Source organism: Haemaphysalis longicornis, unplaced genomic scaffold, assembly GCF_048455015.1.
Source record: "Haemaphysalis longicornis isolate Haplotype H1 unplaced genomic scaffold, Haemaphysalis longicornis Haplotype H1 scaffold_10, whole genome shotgun sequence".
NCBI classification, from domain to species: Eukaryota; Metazoa; Arthropoda; class Arachnida; order Ixodida; family Ixodidae; genus Haemaphysalis; species Haemaphysalis longicornis.
Window position 1 is genome coordinate 81159787 of NW_027526204.1, and position 18553 is coordinate 81178339.

Below are 18553 nucleotides of genomic sequence, written 5' to 3' on the forward strand. Positions count from 1 at the left end.
TCTGTCTATGGTGGGCAACTTCTTTCAACCCCTATGCTCAAAAATCCGCAAACAAAGCGGGGACTTCAATCTTTTAGAGTGGCTATGGTATTTGCGAGCTGATACACGACTGGTGGAAACCCGCGTGCACTTAGACAAGAACAGACATCAGGGAAGGAGGATCGGGGACTCTGTTATGCATACCGCGAAAGAAAACACTATTATTTAGGCACAGTCTGACCTTAACCCTGTCGCTCGTGAAATGCCATGCGTCTATATTTAGTACAGCCTGCTACCACTGGGGAAAAACGCAGGGGCAGTGCATGATAAAAAGAATATGACTTCCCAAAGACAAGTTAAGCTGCTGTGAGCGCCAATGATACGCTCAGCCGAATGCGAAAAAGAGGAACGAGTGTAACAAAACGCTAGAACAAGTTAAAGATACTAACTACCTCGGACAGGTTGTCACTGCTGACCCCAACCACGAGAGAGAAGTCCGGCGCAACATAGGAATGGGCTGGGAAGCACTCGGCAAGCACTCCCAAATAATGAGAAGTAAGCTACCTCTCGATCAAAAGAAAAATATACAACCAGTGCGCACTGCCTGTTATGACATTTTCAGAGCAGAAACTTGGCACCTTACTAAACAAATGGAAAGCCAACTTAGACCGGTTCAACGGGCCTTGGAACGAATAATGATAGGAATAACACTTAGGAAGCGAGCTTCCTGGATCAGGGAACAAACTGGAGTAGATGGTATCGTAGTTCAAATAAAGAAAAAGAAATTGACTTGGGCTGGCCATGTAGTGAGACGAACCGACAACCCGTGGACAATCAGGGTACTAACAGAGTGGATACCAAGAGATGGTTCTAGAAGAAGGGAAAGGCCAATAACATGATGGAGGGGTGAAGTACGGAAGTTCTGGGGTAAACTGTGGACTCGAGTAGTGCAGGACAGGAGCAGCTGAAGGTCAACGGGAGAGGCCTTCGTCCTGCAGTGGACCTAAGTAGGCTGTTGATTGATGATGATGATTATGATGTTATGCCAAGCCATATATCCTCACTTAAAAAAATCCGTCGACAAAAAGACTGGACAAAATGTGCACCTTAAATTTCCGTGGTTACGTACCTTCTAGGTTCTTCAAGTATTTAATAGAGGCTACCATGAAAAACAGGCTACTACTGGGTGGTGTAGAAGTACAGCCAGCAAAGCTGGCCACAGGTTCAAAGAACTGGCCCCAAGGGTGAAAAAAAAACAAAAAAAAACAGACGGATGGAAACAATAGAGTGAACCACAGACCCATGCTCAAATGTTTCGACTAAAGCATAAAAAATTTTCCAGAGCATTGCAGAGTACTGGCAAGTGCCTTCGCCAAAGCAAACTTGTACCCCTCCTCCCAATCGTGTCGTTCAGGACATACTCCGTTCCTGCTGCCAGCCACTTTCGAATTAAGCAAGAAACACTTCTCACGATTGTTTAGGTGAATCGTTCCTCCACCTTTAGCCAGGTGCTCGCTCCACATCTCAAAGTACGCTTACCTACTCAGCAAGTATTGGATGGACACGCGATAATTTTTATCAAAGCCCCGCCCGATTTGTCTGAGCCCGCTCTCTCAGAGAGGAGTAGCAGATAAAAAGATAGAAAGAAAGATAGAAGCAGGAAGAAGAAGAATAAGAGAAAAAGCAGAGAGAGATACTAGATCCACTCCTGCTTGTATTGTGTCAGTCGTGTGAGTGAGTGCGACATGGCTGTGTTTACTTCCCTCTGCAGACCCCAAAGTCATTTCGCTTAAAGGAGCACTGACACCAATTTTCGGTGTTAATATTATTGCGCAGTTCACTTCCTTCACTCAACAGAATACCCTGGCTGAAATATGAGCGGCCTGCGACGCAAAGAACCTACTTCAATTGGATCTCATTTATCGCGCCGACGGAGCAGCGCGCGGAGCGGCACTCAGCAAATGGACATGAGCGTGACATCACTCCGTGAAGCCAAAAAAAGTGACGCGACAGCGCTCGTCTAAAACTCGTGATGTCACTTCACACGCGCGGCCCCACGAGCGGCGAGCGGGCGCCGGTGACGTTCGCACAAAGCGGTGAGGTCAGGCCGGGATTCTGTCATGTGCGCTGTTCAGGATGAAAGCGCGGGAATTTGAAACAAAGGATTTTCAGGCTGTTCAATGTAATTAACTATCGCGCGCTGAAGTACTTGAAGTGCTGTTTCAGGTTCGCCAGACCATTAGGCATCGATAAAAGCAATAAAAGTGTAACATAAAATTTTCGTGTCAGTGCTCCTTTAATTAAGCCAGCTTCAAAAGTATACGACTCGAAGCACCCCTCTATGCTGTACAAACTATACGTTATTAAAATGCCTCTTTGTCCGCGCTAACAAAGCGAAAGCTATTCATAGTGTAAGAGCTATTAACTAGATGTTACGCCTAGCTAAGCTGCACATTCAAGGCGTTTGAAGGGAACTGGACGCCGAACAACAGCACACAAGTGGTGCCCTAAAAACTCATCTTAGATATATGGCAAAAAATGACACAAACACTGAAACGGGAAGACAACAAGCCATTTCTCACAACTGGATGCTTTGCTGGTGAAAATTAAGTATGGAGGCATGAAGTCAGCTTGCGCGCACTGTGCAAAAGAAAAGCTAAATTAAATATCCATACATTTCATTGAGTGCACAATAAAAATGGTAACTGTGGTACACTACTGCAGTTTGTATTTTAAATGCCATTTCAACAAAGCCCTGTTTGCTAGCATTATGTTGACTGTGCTGCACAAAACCACCCAAACCTCTGTTAGACGAGAGAAAAAAAAAACTACACAAGCATGTATATCCTGACATTTCCCAGAAACCTCGAAGTAAACAAAGTAGCTGAAAAAAGCTCGCAAACAGGTGTTTCATACGCAAAAAATGCGTTCAGGAATTAAGTCCGCACAGCTCAACAACATCGGAAAACTTCCCGCCGACGCAACGCGCAATCTGCGTCAAAGCAAATGATCGCTCGACAACAACACAGTCCTCCCATTTGCCAAGCAGCTTTCACAGTCAAACATCACCCCCGTCTAGCCAAAACATCGCACGCTTTAGGGCCAATTTTAAACAGCCGTCTCTTTATCTCTTTGCTAAACCTCAGCTTACAAAAGCTGCCGGAGCTGACATACATCGAGACTCATTTAAGTTGCATTCACTCTGGCACTCCAAACGTCGTTAAAATGAAAGCACCTTCAAGAGGGGAGACAGACAGCTGCCTGCACGCACGAAAAGTTCGTTCCTGGAAGAACGAGAGGAGGAAAATGAAGAAAAGGGAAGGAAGGGAGAGGAGGTAAGAGGCAGGACCTCTGAGGGGGGGGGGAAAGGGGGAGAGTCGAATTCGAAATGTAAACCACTCTTTTTTTCCGATAAATGGCGGCAGCTGCTTTTAAAATACGCGCCTCGCGTGACAACAAACAGCCCTTCATCTCTTCCCATCCCCCACACAGCTGCTGCAGCTGCTACGGCGGACACAAGAGGAAGCTGGAATGAATTACGATCCGTTCGGGCTATGTCCGTAAAGGCTTAGGATTGCAGGATTCTTTGAGCGGCCAATTTGGGCGGAGAAAGGGACAGGGAAGCAGTAGCCCTGCTACGTAACCCTGGCAAGCCTACAGCCCATGCGTTCCCCTCTGCCCCCCTCTTTTTCCCCTCTATGGTATTTATACTTCCCTAAACCCCAAACCACCCACCCACACACACATAAAAAAACTTTACCATCCCTTCTTTAAAAAAGGTGGAGAGAAGCGCGAAAGCTTTCCTACATCAAAAGTGTGTCGAAGTCCCGCCGCGGTGGCTCAGTGGCTAAGGTGTTGTGCTGCTGAGCCCAAGGACTCGGGTTCGAGTCCCAATGGCAGCGGCCGCTTTTCTGATGGAGGCGAAAAGCGAAAATGCCAGTGTGTACAAATTTCGGCGTACGTTGAAGATCCCCAGGTGGTCAAAATTAATCCAAGGCCCTCCACTATGGCACGCTTCATCACCTGCATTGCGTCGACGCTAATATTAAACCCTACAATCAACTAATCAAAAGTGCGTCAAAGGTGTATCAAAAATTTCGCCAGGACAGAATGCACCTTCTCTGAAAGTGCGTCCCGGCAATCGTTGAACTTTCAAAGACCCCAATCGCAAACGAAAAACGAGCCCAAGCGGCCATTTTTTGTGCACTATGTAAACGCATCTACGAACGATCTAAATGTATACCGATATGTGGTTTATGAGGTAAACGTATACCATTGTGCTCTTTCTTTATATGATCAATGTGTGTACTGTCTTATCTAGAAATGTTCCTTTTTTTCGCAATTTTCAAGTACCCGTTTTGACACAATAGAAGGCCGGTTTCATGCATGCACCGCATGTCCACAGATCTTACTAGAGCTTTTCCGTCTACCAACCGGTCTACAGGGAAATGCATCATTTTTTTGACATGACGCAATCGATCCCACTGAGAAAGATTTCACTTCATTACTGTTTCGGATTTGGAGCTAGCTCTGATTCCCTCACCCCCAAAGTGGAACTGAAAAACAGGAAATTGGTCAGTCGACCATGGGTGACAGTTTGGACCCAGGACAGGCAAGAACCACTACGAAAAATAAATTCATTTTTTTTTAAAAAGGAACAGCGTGAAACACGGAATGAGATGATGACGTGTTCTAATGATGAAAGCATTACTAAAATACCTAACAAGGAATTTTATGGATGTACTATCAGCGTTAAATGAAAAGCGAACACGAAAATATGAACCTGAACACACAAATAGCGCTATTTCCTTCCACGCAAGCCAAAATGACGCGTGGCTTAGTTCCAAAAACAAAGTTGGGAAAAGTGGATTTCCAAACATACCAATAGCGTGCCATTATATGAACTCTACAAACAGTATTTTGCAATTTTGCACATTCTGGTTCATATTTCCGCGTTCGCATTTCATTTGATGCTAATAGTACATGCATGAAATTATGTCCTGTTGGTACCTACCGGCCAAATAATCGCAGAGCGAAACACAGATGACCAATCGCAAATTAAATAACGTTCAAAGCTTCATTCATTTACATCCGTTTCAGGTCAAGGCAATTCTATACAAACGAGCAAGTTAGGTGATCGGGAAAATTAAGTTGCTTACAATATACCGTCACTCAACGTAGGAAAAGCTTCGGTTCTTTTCCGATGCAAAGCTTCGATTCTGACATCCAAAATCTTTGCCTATCCTAATTTGCTTCCTTAATTAAAAGTTTAAAATCTCGGCTCGGGGAACAATGCGACACAACCAAAGATAAGTACACGTGATGCGGCAGAAGTTGTCAAGCATGATGATGACAGTGATGATGACTGAGCACCATTTTTATGCCTTTTCCAAATTGGAAAACTTTGACAATGTCACATCTACAATATGCCACTGTGCTGCTGTTCCATTATATGGCCTAGAAAATAGGAGCAGAATTGACAATCTATTTCTCGGTACACTGCAAATCTTCATGTTCCACTCATTTCAACAATCTATGGAGAGCTTAGCGGTAATAATTTCGCAAAGATTCTTCTAAAATCTATTTACTTTTCAAACTGATCGATTATTTAGATATTCTCACGGTCCCACGCACGCCCATAATATTAGCAGTAGCCGTGTTACAGTTTTTACACTGATTTTTGCAGAGGTATAAGAACGGGTAAGGCAACCTCATACCTTTCTCGAAGCAGGGAAAAAGAAATTGAAGACTTCTAAGCACTTTTCACGAGTTGTGAATGCAAAAACCTTAATGCCAAGCATTAATGCCCAATTGAATGCAGCTGAATACTCCAAACTTTGCGCCGCGAGTAATTTTCTAAAGTTTTGCTGAGGGGTATCACGGTGTGCTAGCATGGACAGCCACCTTCCCCCACTGCAGAGATTGCAATCGCCAACGATGTAGATTCTTCAAACGTATTACCACAGACGAGAACACAACGCTGCCAATGCGATGTTTAGGAGCCATTTGCTTGCTACAGACGCCAGGTGCCGGCTTTTTCCCTCAGTGGGCTGATGTTCAATGCTTTGGCGTCAAAAGGGAACATATAGGCACATGAAACTCTCATTATTGTAAAAGTAGGTTCCGCCATCTCAGCATCAAGAGCCAGAAAAACTCAGAATGACGGAAACCTACAACTTTCACATTTGGCTACAGCCAAATCTAAGGCACTAAGCCCTTTCCTTGATTTCCTCCAAACAATGCCCCTAGCGCAACAGGCAACGTCTAACCCACACAAACATCACCGCCTTTGGCAGCTCAAACCATGGGAAGCCACACTCAATGCCGTTTAAGTGCACAATAATCAAAGGCTGCAAAAGCCTAAAGAATGGGAACACAATAGGACATCGCAGCGTGCATGTTTAAACAGCTGCCATTCTTTACGCACGAGCTTTTGAAAACTGAAGAGGTGGTTCTATCGCTGTTTGAGTGGTTTCCTTTTCTATTTTTTTTTTGGCGATGAACAAAGGGTACTCTATCTCTAGTTCATGACTGATAACGTACTGCCAAACTTTTTTCTTAATCTCTCTCTCTTTTTTTACAGATCTGCAGACAGCTGCAGTATCTCATCGTAATCAGAATGGCCACATTGCATTTCATTTTGTTTTGAGGAAGGTCAAATTGGAGAACCTCTGGTTGCGAAGATTTTTCTGTATGTGATGTTTACAATGACGTCGGCGAAAGCACAATGAATACTTCATCAAAACCAAAACATGCACAGTGTACTTCCGTGTACACTTCCAGCAACCCTGTATTGTAGTGGCTAGCGTTCATTTCACGGACTTTCCTATTTTCATTCTCTTCCTTATAGACTATATTGACAGTGCCAAAACTTTAATTGTGTACTTCATAGCAGCAGCAGTGCTGTATTAGTGCAAAAAAATGTTGGAAGAAACCCACATTCCAGAGTGAGACTTCCCAAAGACATTTTAGAGAAATTTTCAGTGCAAATTCATGGCACTCTCGTGAGTGAGCGCAACGAGATAACACCGTCGCGGTGCACCCCAGCAGCCGCTCCGACTGCCAGAGCAGTGGTCCATTTACCTTTTTGGCAGATAGTACCCACAGTTTCCTTTGCGCTAAACGACGGGGAGTGTATGACAAGTGCCAACGGCTCACGAGTTTTGAACGGTTATGACTATATAAACTGCTTGGCTTTCAATGCCTCTGGGTTACGCCGCGACGACAGAATGCCGTGTGTGACTTAAATTGGGTCCAGCGAGTGAGCTACGACGACAAGGCGAGCCCCTAAAGTGCTCTGCACTGAAAACCGCAGCGAATGCCCCTACAAATGGCTCCAAAGCCGAAAGTAGCTTACTCTGCCACTGACACTGAGAGACTGTATGTGGCTAAAGGCATAACCTTGTGGACACATATTCCTTGATTGGTATACATTGGCGTCGGTGCATGTGGAAGTGTGTACTCCCACATAAAAGCAAATGAGTTGGTATGTGCCTGTTGTGGCAGAGCCTACACAAACTACGGATTCTGTACAGAGATCTGTACGGAGATGTGTAAGAACTAGATATCCGCGCACTGCACCTGTGCAAAACGCATGCTGAAATCAGTTTTGCCACCAGCCCACTGAAAAGGCAGAGAAAGCGTGGCAGAGTGTAATCTTTGCGTTCTCCTTCCCGGCTGAAAATGAGTTGTCCAGAGAAAAAAAAAATAAAAAAAAAAAACTAGCGCACCATTTCTCAATAGAATGCCACTTCAGGGGGGACACCTCTCGTAGAACTTTTTTTTTTATTTTTGGACCGATTTGCATATAAATTGCATGGTTTATGTATTTCAACATGCTGATTCTAAATATGTTATCTATTTTGTCCTGGAATATGAATTTTTTAAGATATTAGCAAATTTATGTTCTTTGTTTGGAGGAGAGTTATTTCCTAAACAAAATAAAGTATAAAGAAAATTACCATATAAAACTAATCTAGAGTGATCAAAGAGTGCAAAAATGAAGAATGAGTGTTCTAGGTCAATTTGAACCAGAGTTACAGCAAGTCAAACGTTTGCGTGTGAAAATGCTTGTTTGGATCAAAAATAAATCGCCACTTTTCTAATTTTTTAAAACTAATAATTATGCATAATTTAGCCTGATTGCACTCTCCAAAAGTGTATCTTTCTAGTAAAAAAAGAATTATGGCAATATCACCAGTAGCACCAAAGATATCGACCCTCCAAAATCGCACTATCATGAAAATTGCAGTTTTGAGATGGTCAATTTTTCGCGTTTGGGACAGTTTGAACCAACCATTTGCATTTGTATCAAAATGGCTCAACGGGGACGCGGGTCCCAACCCCACACTCACGTTCTGTACACATGCCTGTGAGCAGACGTGTGTGTGTGCGTGTGTACACATCATGTTTGATCTCAGTTGTACTTATCCTCTAAAACAAACTGTGAAACTCCCTCACATCATGTTTCATTCTTTTTGTGCGGTAGCATGTCTTGACAGCCACCGAAAACAAAATACAACTATGATCGCGCTAATGTTCAAGTCAACAAAGGTTCCCTGACTAGATCTAATTTCTTGCCCAGGCCTTAAAGAAGCCATGAGGACAAAATACAAGTTTCTTTGACTTGAAAGAACTAGCCTTCGGTAGCTCACTCAGCCCCATTACAGTCATAAAAGGGGTGGTTTTAACTGGAAAAAAAAAAAAAAAATGCTAGAAATATATTAAAAAAAAACTTGAATTTCCCGCTGCGGCGACATAATATAGGCAGGGGTGACGTAATATGGACCAGCACTAGAAGTGTAGTTTCTGCGACATCACAGAGAAACCACCAAAAAGGAACTGGAAAGCCACCACTGCTTAATCTGTTTTCCTTAATACCGTATCTTTGTGCATAAAACCCACCCCCGCATATAATCCGCACCCCAACTTTACGTCCTCCAGAAAAGAAAAACAATCCTCGCGTATTGCCCGCACATTTGATACAGAAAAGGCTGCACCAAAGCTACTGCTAAAGCAGCACATCACATAACTCTGTAGACAGAAAAAGCGTATATTTGGCAAGTAGAATACACTGACTGCAAGGCGAAAGCCACAATTCGCTCAGTTTCACTGCTCTCACTAGAGCCACCACTTGCGCAATTACTGCCATGGAAGGCTTAGCCAGTGTTAGTGCGTAGGAGCGTCATGACACAATGTGCATTGCTGCGAAGCTGCACTAAAAGAAAAACCCAGCGCATTATCCGCACCCCTACTTTGCCACTGAAATTTTTGCATTTTTTGTGCAGGTTATACGTGCGAAAATACGGTATCTCAGTTATTTGTTTGCAGTTAATGATAAATCTGGCACCAAGAGTGGCACTGGGACAAAGCAGTCTTCCGAGTGAACCAAGCTTGTATTTTGCCTTCACGGCCTCTTCAAAGAGCCGTTTGGAGACGCATTGTTACGTCCCTCGACGACACTCACCTTGATCTTCTTCTTGCGACCGCGCTTCTTGGGTGCCACGCCCGGCGGACTCTCCTCTTCCTCCTCCATGTGGCCCATGCCCATGTGGTAGTGGGAGCCGTTCTCGGGGGGAAGGCCACCACCGCCACCACCCATCATGTAGTGGGTGGCCTGCTGCTGCTGCTGTCCACCATGGTGGTGTGTCTGCTGATGGTGTTGCTGCTGCTGCTGCTGCTGCTGGAAGTATGGCGAGTTCAGGAACTCAGACCCAGCGTGCTGTTGCTGCTGGTGTTGCTGCTGTTGTTGCTGCTGCTGTTGTTGCTGGTGTTGTTGTTGCTGGAGTTGTTGTTGCTGTTGTTGTTGTTGCTGTTGTTGTTGTTGTTGCTGCTGCTGTTGTTGCTGCTGCTGTTGTTGGTGATGGTGGTTCTGGTGAGGCGTCTGGTGGTGACCCTGCGAGACATGAAGAAGAGAGGGGGAGGGACAAGTAGGTGAAGGCACTTCGAAAAACAAAAAAAAAAAAAAATGCTGAAAAATTGCTAGGCAAAGGAACAGTGTAAATCAAATGTACTAACCCTTAACGGATACCACCACCCCTCACACAACCTTGGCTTCTCCTCTACCAAACCGCGTAAACGTAGCCAAGCTGAGTGCGTGCTCATGCTACCTGTTAGCCAATAAATGTCGAGGAGTTACGCCAGGGTGCTTTTTGGTTTTAACTTTGCGAAATGCGTGCAGCAACGCGCATAAAGTTAGGGTTCACTGTTTTCTGCCACGGCTCTCTATTAATCTTAGCAGTGCAATGGTCCCTCTTCCTCTAACTCTCCAAAACACACCTGGACCATTACATCTCCTACTTACAACAGCTTTGTGGCTCTGCCCTTTCTGGTAAAACAGATTGTTTTTTCCTCTACAACTAAGGTTAAAGGGACCCTGCAACATTCTTTGAGCAGTGCAAGTAAACCTGCGCGACGTTTAGATTACACTGCCAGGAATACCTGAGCCAAATATCACACGTGCACGTGAAGCGGTGAGCGCGCAAATCGATGTGAAAGACGCGGAAAAACCAACCGCTCTCTCTTCAGTTGTCCTCATTATGCAACCCCTGGCATGGCCTAAGGGATGTCACATAGGCTATGGCTGCCCGATCGGCTGTCACTGGTCAACTTCGCGGCTAGATTCTCCCATTTCCGTCGTCGTCATCGCTGTGTACGAACCTCTTCTATGCCTAAACCTGTAGGCACAGTTTTGCCGTTTCTTTTGTGTTTTGAGTGCGCGCGGAGCTTGAGTGATGAGCCCAATACTTCCCTTTCAACGGGACCGGACCACTCGACTACAAACGTTTCTTGCTTCAAAAACGCCCTACCAGCCCAAGCGCGCACTCGCGAGCAGGCACCCAGGCCTGCTTTTTTGTGGCACCAGACCGGAAATAGGCCCCTCCGCGTTGCGGAGAAAGGAGAAAACTACACGGCATGTGATATATCGAAGGCCGCCGAAGAGAACGCCGCGAGCCGCCCCCCTCTCCGGGAGAGAGCGCGCAGCTTTCGTCGCGTTGTCCGCGGTCGAGTTGAGAGGGAACGATTATGCGCGATTTCTCATCGCGCGTAGTTTCATTAATTGTGAACGGATTTTCACGATTCTTGCGGGAGGAGATTTCTGGGACAATAGACTTCATCCCAAAATACATTACTAGTAGTCGATGGCAAGTGTTGCAGGGTCCCTTTAAAGGAGCCATGAAGACAAAATACAAGTTTGGCTTATTAGAAATACTGCTTAGTCCCAATAACAATGATACCAATATCATCGCAATCTTCGAACAAATAATGGAGATATGAAAGAAAACGTGTAAAGCAGTCGCGACCCCCTAGCCAATTTCCCGCAACTTCTCTATGACGTCACGCAACCTTGTTTGTGCGATTGGCGGCCGCCTAACTGACCTGTCGCGACGACACATGACTGGACGTCTGTAATGGGGCCTCTAGTTCCATTTCACCGCATCAATTGAATGCTGACGTGCAGTTAACGCACTGAAAATTATGTTTTATTGTTGGCCCGTATGACGTCATTGTTGCTCATAACACGTCACTGTGACGCAAAATTTGAAAGTTTTTAAATACTTCTTGCTTTTTTTCGTTAAAAAAAAAAACATCTCTTGTGGCTGTAATGAAGCTGAGTGAGATACTGAACCCTAGTTCTTTTAAATTAAACTAAGTTGTATTTTCTCTTCATGGCTCCTTTAAGATTCACGCTGCAGAATTCCAGCCGAACAGGTCTGACGGAGCTGAAGACTGGGTGTTCTGTTCAAAGCTCCCCTCTGGCCAGCTGTTCATCTCTCAGTCACGGTAGTTTGATGCGGTTATGAAAATCCATTCACTCTATTCTTATTTTAACGGCGAAGCTGTTTAGCAAATTGTAATTTTTCGTGTCCGCAGTTAAAAATACCCAGAAAGTGCCGAGCGCGCACACGTGAGCGCAGACCTCGCGGTAGCTGCCCGGCAGTTAACAAAACCAAGAAAATGCTGAGCACTTGTGTGTGCGTACCTTGCGGCGACCGCCCAGCGTCCTCAGCGCATGTTTGTCAAGCCAACAATACCCACTTAAGAAGTTTGCCAAAAAAACAAAAAACCGTCTGGCGTTTGTCCTAATCGTGGAAACACTAGCTCAAAACTAGGATGACTCCAGCGTTTGCCATAATCGTGGTAACACACTCTCGGAGCAAGAAAGGCATGTCAAAGCGTATGCCCCTCCAAGGTGATGTCCAATGATTATAACTTCCACAACAAATGAAAGAAGCTCACACTTATTACAACAACGATGGAGTAAAGGTTGTTCCGGCAGCGAAGAAGAAGCAAATCGCCTGCAATCGTGGACTTAAACCTTCGTGATGGCCGTGAAGGCTTGCATACAACTTCTCTACCTTCAAGTCTTGCGCGTTTGTGTGAGCTTCCTGCATTTTTTTTTTTGTAACCGGTGCTCGCAAACCGGGCAACATTCTGGTGCAAGGGTAAATACCGCAATGTTGATTGAAAACAGCGAGAAAAAAAATGGCAAGAAAAGAATCGCAAAGTGCACGCTTGCCTCTCACCTCCATTCGCCCTTCAACTCTGCTGCTGTTTTTCAGAAATGAAAAAAAAAAAAAAGGTCGCAAACACAAGCTCGTTCGCAGATTTCAAAAGGTCAGTAAGCCAGCTGTCTGGCTGCTGTGCACCTGTCCGTAGCTCACAACAAACGCTAGCCACCTCAGTTCGGCTCCGAGTCAGCCGCCCAAGAGTGGTGGAGCAAACCACTACGGAAACCAAGGGAATCGAAATTTTCTGAATCTTTGGAGATGCAACCGCGACTGTCACAAACACATGCACGCATAACCCAAATTATCAGCGACAAAATATCCCACAAAGAAAGATCGCATGGACGTACAGAAAGCCTTTACAAACGTTCCTTCAAAAAGGAATTCACTTTTTTCAAGTGGCCCGTCTCTAGGGACTTCAGAACATTATTTTTTAAATGTGAAAGCATTAAATGGCCCATTGAGTGAAAAATTCTGGCTTCCGTCGCCAAAAGTAGCAAAATGGCTCCCAAAGCTCCTATTGTTTAAGGTGCAAAGTGCATATTCAAAAGGTGAATTGGCCTATGCTTTTGAAAGCATTAAATAGCTCGCTGAGCGAAGAAAGCTTTGGAGTTGTAGTTGCTTATATTCCAGATGATTGTCATTCAATCGATGCAAACTATACCCCGCACAATCTTCTCTGTTACTTGTACATTTTTGCAGAACCACCATTTTAAAAGGACCCTGCAACACACTTTGAACGGTGCAAGTAAACCTGCGCGACGTTTAGATTACACTGCCAGGAATACCCGAGCCAAATATTACACGTGCACGTGAAGCGGTGAGCATGCAAATCGCTGTGAAAGACGCGGAAAACTTAACCGCGCTCTCTTCAATTTTCCTCATTGTGCACCCCTGGCATGGCCTAAATGACGTCATTGCGGCCATGGCTGTCTTATTGGCTGTCGGTGGTCAACTTCGTGACTTATTTCTTGCATTTCCTGTGACGATCCACCGTCGTCCGCGATGTGTACTAACCTCTTCTAAGTCTGAACCTGTACGCACAGTTCTGGTGTTTCTCTTGTGTTTTGAGTGTGCGCGGAGTTTGAGTGACGAACTCAATACTCCCCTTTCAACAAGACCACTCGACAACAAACGTTTATTGCTTCAAAAATGCTCTACCAGCCTGAGTGCGCGCTCTTGTGAGCAGGCAGCCATGCCTGTTTTTTTGTGGCACCAGACCAGAAATAGACCCCTCCACGTTGCGGGGAAAACTCCCCGGACTGAGATATATGGAAGGCCGTCGAAGAGAACGCCGCGAGCCGCCCCCCCTCTCCGTGAGAGAGCGCGCAGCTTTCATCGTGTTGTCCGTGGTCGAGTTGAGAGGGAACAATTATGCGTGATTTCTCATCACGCGTAGTTTCAGTGATTGCAAACGGATTTTCGTAATTCTTGTGGGAGGAGATTGCTGGAACAATAAACTTTACCCCAAAATACTTTCCGAGTAGTCGATGTTAAGTGCTGCAGGGTCCCTTTAATTTTCACCCGTTCTGGTGGCTAAGTGGCAAAGGTGCGCTGCTGAGCCCACGGACGCCGTGGGTTTGATTCTGGCCTCGGTGGCTGCTTTTTTGATTGAGGCAAAATGCGAAAACGCCTGCGTGTCGAGAATTCAGCATGCATTAAAGGCACCCCAGGCCCCGTTTGCCCGAACGCGATAAGTGTGGGAATAAGTTCTCAACTACGACTTTAGCGCTGTATAGGTAATAAGTCGTTTGCCCGAAACTGATACAAACGCTAGGTTAAGGTAGCGTTTCTGTCGGGTTTTCTGGCAACCGGCTTATTTGCCGTGGGCGAATTTGACTTATTGGCGTCTTATTCGTTAGCGGGAACTTAATCGGGAACTTGTGCGTACGGGCAAACGGGCCCAGGAGGTCGAAATTAATCCCGAGACCTCCACTATGGCACACCTCACAGACTGCAGGTGTAGCTTCAGTGCGTTAAACCCCCCCAGTTCAAAATTCAAATTCATTTATTGTCAGCGTAGGAAAGTTTGCCCCCCCCCCCCCCTCTCTTAACGGGTCCCTGCCAAAAAAGGCTTCAAAACGATCAGGGAAGTGTGACCTCAACATGCTTGGTTACGCAGCGTCCAAAAGAACTATTACTACACCCTCCATATCATCATTACGATTACTGGTCCCCACACGCACACTTCTAAAAGAGCCGCAAAAGAAACAGACGCGTTAACCATGATAGCTCCAAGCAGGTGCTCGTCTGCAGCCTTTTGCGGCCGGCGTTGCCAGCGAACGCCCTTTAGAGTCAATCGCGGTAACGGACACTCTTCAAACGGCCGGCAGACGTTAAAACTGGGTCGTTGGCCAGGCCTCCGTGATCTCTAACCTTTGGGGAGACAATGCGCAACGTCAATTGCTACATGTGGCCCAAAGTCTGGCTCCAAAGCTCTCGAAAGGACAGCATAGTTAGCGAGAAGCAAAGGCCGAAGGCAGTAAAAGTTTACTTAGCACGAGAGCTCTCAAGGCGGAACGAAAGAAAAAAAAAAAAGACGAAGAAAGCACGAAGTGTAGCACTACTTCTCGACCTAATGGGGAAAGCAGAGGAGAGCACTTTGTCGGCATTAAAACGGCGAACTTCTCCCTCTCTCCTTGCAAAAACAACGTCGTTAACGGCAAGCAGGTGCATGCTCGTTAAAAATTAAACAATGGCTTAATGAGCCCCCCTCCGCTCTCCATCGCTCCCTCTCTCGGGGCTCAAAGAAAGCCAGCGGCAATTTTGGAGATGCAGATGGCAGGGGGCCTCACTTCGCTTGGTAAATAAAGTGGCCGTATATTGGCCATACATTGGCCGTATCGCGGCCGCTGCCACTTGGTTTTTTCTCTTTTCCCATCCAGACCACAAACACGCAAACATGAGGAAATGGTGCCCCAGTTATAAAGTGCAGCCCAACACAAGCGACTCGAGCAAAGGGCAAAGCCGTTGGCGACTTTGGTTCACACTTTATCAGCGAGATTAGCTTCGGCCGTGAAGATAACCTTTCCCAACCGCACTGGCCGCGTTTTCTCTGCGGGCGAACGTAACGAGAATACTGTTGTTAATCTTGACTATTCTGCAACTCTTTACTGCAACATTTCTAATGGCCCAGGTGTATGGCTTCAACAGGTTATTACACCTATCCAAAATAATATTCTTTAATTTGGTTTGGGCAGTGCATCCGGTTTCACTGTTTGGGTTGTGGATTGCCTGCGCTGAGATCCCAAGTCGGACGGTTTGGTGCCACCCACAGCAAATTACCTTTTCACAGCGACGCTGTTAGTGACATTTGGGTTAGAATTTTTTGGGTCGTTAGCATAGATAAAATGTGGTTTGCTGCAAAGCCATGTGTCTGGCGGGAGCTCTTTAGCTCTCGATCTAATGTCAATACCTTGAAAAAAAAAAAAGATGCACGTGACCACTAAGACAATAAATATCGTTGCACCAATTTTCATTCACTTTCCATAATTAGCTGGTAGTACACAGGGTGCTTGGAAAGAATTTAGAAGAACCTGCCTGCTGCCAATACACGAGTTCTTACGGAAGCAGCGCAGTTACAGAAAACAGCTGTAACTCATGTTTTACTGGACCTATCCCAAAACACATTATCTGATATTGACTGCTCAGGCAACTACACAACTGAGGGCAGTTTTTATCTCAGCTAGTATAGCGAACAATTACCAGTCGCAGTTTTCAAGCAGATAACATGAATTTGCCACTCCTAATAGGGCACTCGACAGACAATTGGTTCGAAGGCCTTCGGAAGGCCTTTGAAACTGCCGTGTAGCAGCACAGGTATAAGCCATATTACAGCCGCATCCCAAAGCCCACCACGAAATGCACAGCCCCATGTTTGTCTGCTGGGATGAAAATGTAGATCTGTAAAGCTTCACTAACCCGATTAATTCAGAAGTGACTTAAACTTCAAATTATAAACAATGGTGCTTAGCTCCATGCGCACCATTGGTCCTGCAATTGGTAAGACAATGCACCCAATCAATTTGCCAGAAAAAAAAAGTCATCTCTCACGGCAATTACATATCACCATAAAAACCAATGTGAAGAAAACATGGACTCTTCAGCCTCACTGACCTAATCTCGCATGTCGGTTAAATACATCGCAATAAAAATGAATAATAATAATAAAAAAAAAAACACTCGTCAGCTTCGCTGGTCATTAACGCAACGAACAGAGGAGCGTCTGAACCTTTCTGGAAGTGCAATTGTGTGAACAGAGCCGTGGCAGGGCAAGATGCCCCGCAGCCACCATGACAGCATGGCAGGCAGGCACTCAAAGATCGAACGTACTGGACAGAGAGAAATGACCCCTGACCTGTGCTGTGTCGCCGTAGAGGTCAAAGTCAGGCTCCTGTTTGATGACTACGGGTGGGTTCCACGTGGACTGCATCGAGTTCCGGTAGTCCTCCATGGTCGTGCCCTCCCCGTTCATGCCCCTGCAGAAAACACAAGGGGAGGACACAAGTCACCTTTAGGGCTAACGGTTCACTCAAGCGACTTCTGCAGCATTAAAGGGGCCATTAAGACAAAATACAGGTCTGTTTACCGTATTTTCCGTTCTATAAGTCGCACCCCTTCCAAACAAGTTTTTCCGAAAAAAAAAGAAATGTATATAAGTCGCACTGGTGTATAAGACGCACTGCTGTAGAAAACGACTTAATCAGGTAAACTCGTAGAGGATCAGTTCCTTAGAAAGTGCAGCGAAAGTACATGGTTGCGGCAGTCGCTGCCTCTGAACGCATCCCCCGGTAAGAAGTGCTAGACACGTGCACCTGCCGTCCAAAGTCTAAACAGAGCTAACTTCTCAAAAATGGTTTATTGATCCACACAGATGGCATGCACTTACGGACGACATCTGGGCAAAACCATCGAAGCTTTCGTCCTCAGACTCGCTAACTAATCATTCATTTAGACCATACAGCTGTCTCTTAACGTGCGCTGAAATGACGCAGCACGCAGGCACCTTTTTGAGGGCGGACGACTTGCAGCCGCCACATACCGGATTTATTCCATACGTAAGTCGCACTGGTGGATAAGACGCACCAACAAAAATTTCAGGCAAAAGTCGCGACTTATACGCCGGAAAATACGGTAATTTGAAAGAACTAGCCCTCGGTAACTCGTGCAGTGCCATCCTAGACACAAAAGGTGTTTTTTAAGCAAGACAACCGGAAGAAATATTGAAAGATTTCCAAATTTTGTGCTACGGTGATGTGTTATGGCATTGGTTCTCAACTGGTGGTCCGCGGACACCAGGGGGTCTGTGAGAGCATCGGAGGGGTCCACGAAACCTCCCTAAAAACTCCCCCCCCCTTTTTTTCTCGATTTGGCCAGCACTAGCTTGCAACGCAAAAAGGTGGCTTTGCCGCATTACATTTTATGTTTAGTTTCTCCATGTAGCCCATATATTAACAACTGCTTTTTGCACAACGCGCCAGCTATGAGAACGAAAAAAATAAAAAAATAAAACAGACACAGAAAAGCAGCATATAGGTGTTTAGAAGATAATTTTAGATTCAAGAGCGAATTGTTTAACACTATGACGCGCATGTCATTAACGTCCAGCAGAAAAGCCAGGCATTGGATAAGTCTGTGGGCGACATAAGCTGCACGTGCAAATTGTTTGACATTGTGACACCGATCAACTTATTATCCATAGTGGGGTCCCCCATCCCTTTAGGAAGCCCAAAAGGGGGGTCCCTGGGGGCAGTCATCGCTGAGAACCATTGTGTTACGGGTATGAGTGGCATAATATGAACCAGCACTAGAAACGCTGTTTTCAGTGCGTTAAGTGAACCTTAGAATTCAAGTTATGTGATTTGATATGAAATGTTATGAAGCGATATGATGTGACTTAGCATTCAAGTGATATAAGTGATTCCAGAGAACTGGAGCCCCGCTGCAACCATGGGTGGCCACCCATCGCACAGACAAGATCGTGGGACGTCACAGAGAAATTGCCGGAAGGTGACCGGGAAGTCACCGCTGCTCCATACGTTTTCTTTAATACCTTAATTATTTGC

At 45.6% G+C, this 18553-nt stretch overlaps 1 protein-coding gene across 1 annotated transcript in view; it reads right to left on the reverse strand.

The window, feature by feature from the left end:
* LOC144158848 (uncharacterized) overlaps positions 1 to 18553 on the reverse strand; it is a gene marked incomplete in the record, with an annotated part of 176820 nt that overhangs the window by 43421 nt on the left and 114846 nt on the right. Inside the window, 2 exon segments of the mRNA XM_077690016.1 lie at positions 9446 to 9874; positions 16846 to 16966. Of these exon segments, the coding sequence (XP_077546142.1) occupies positions 9446 to 9874; positions 16846 to 16966 (550 nt within the window).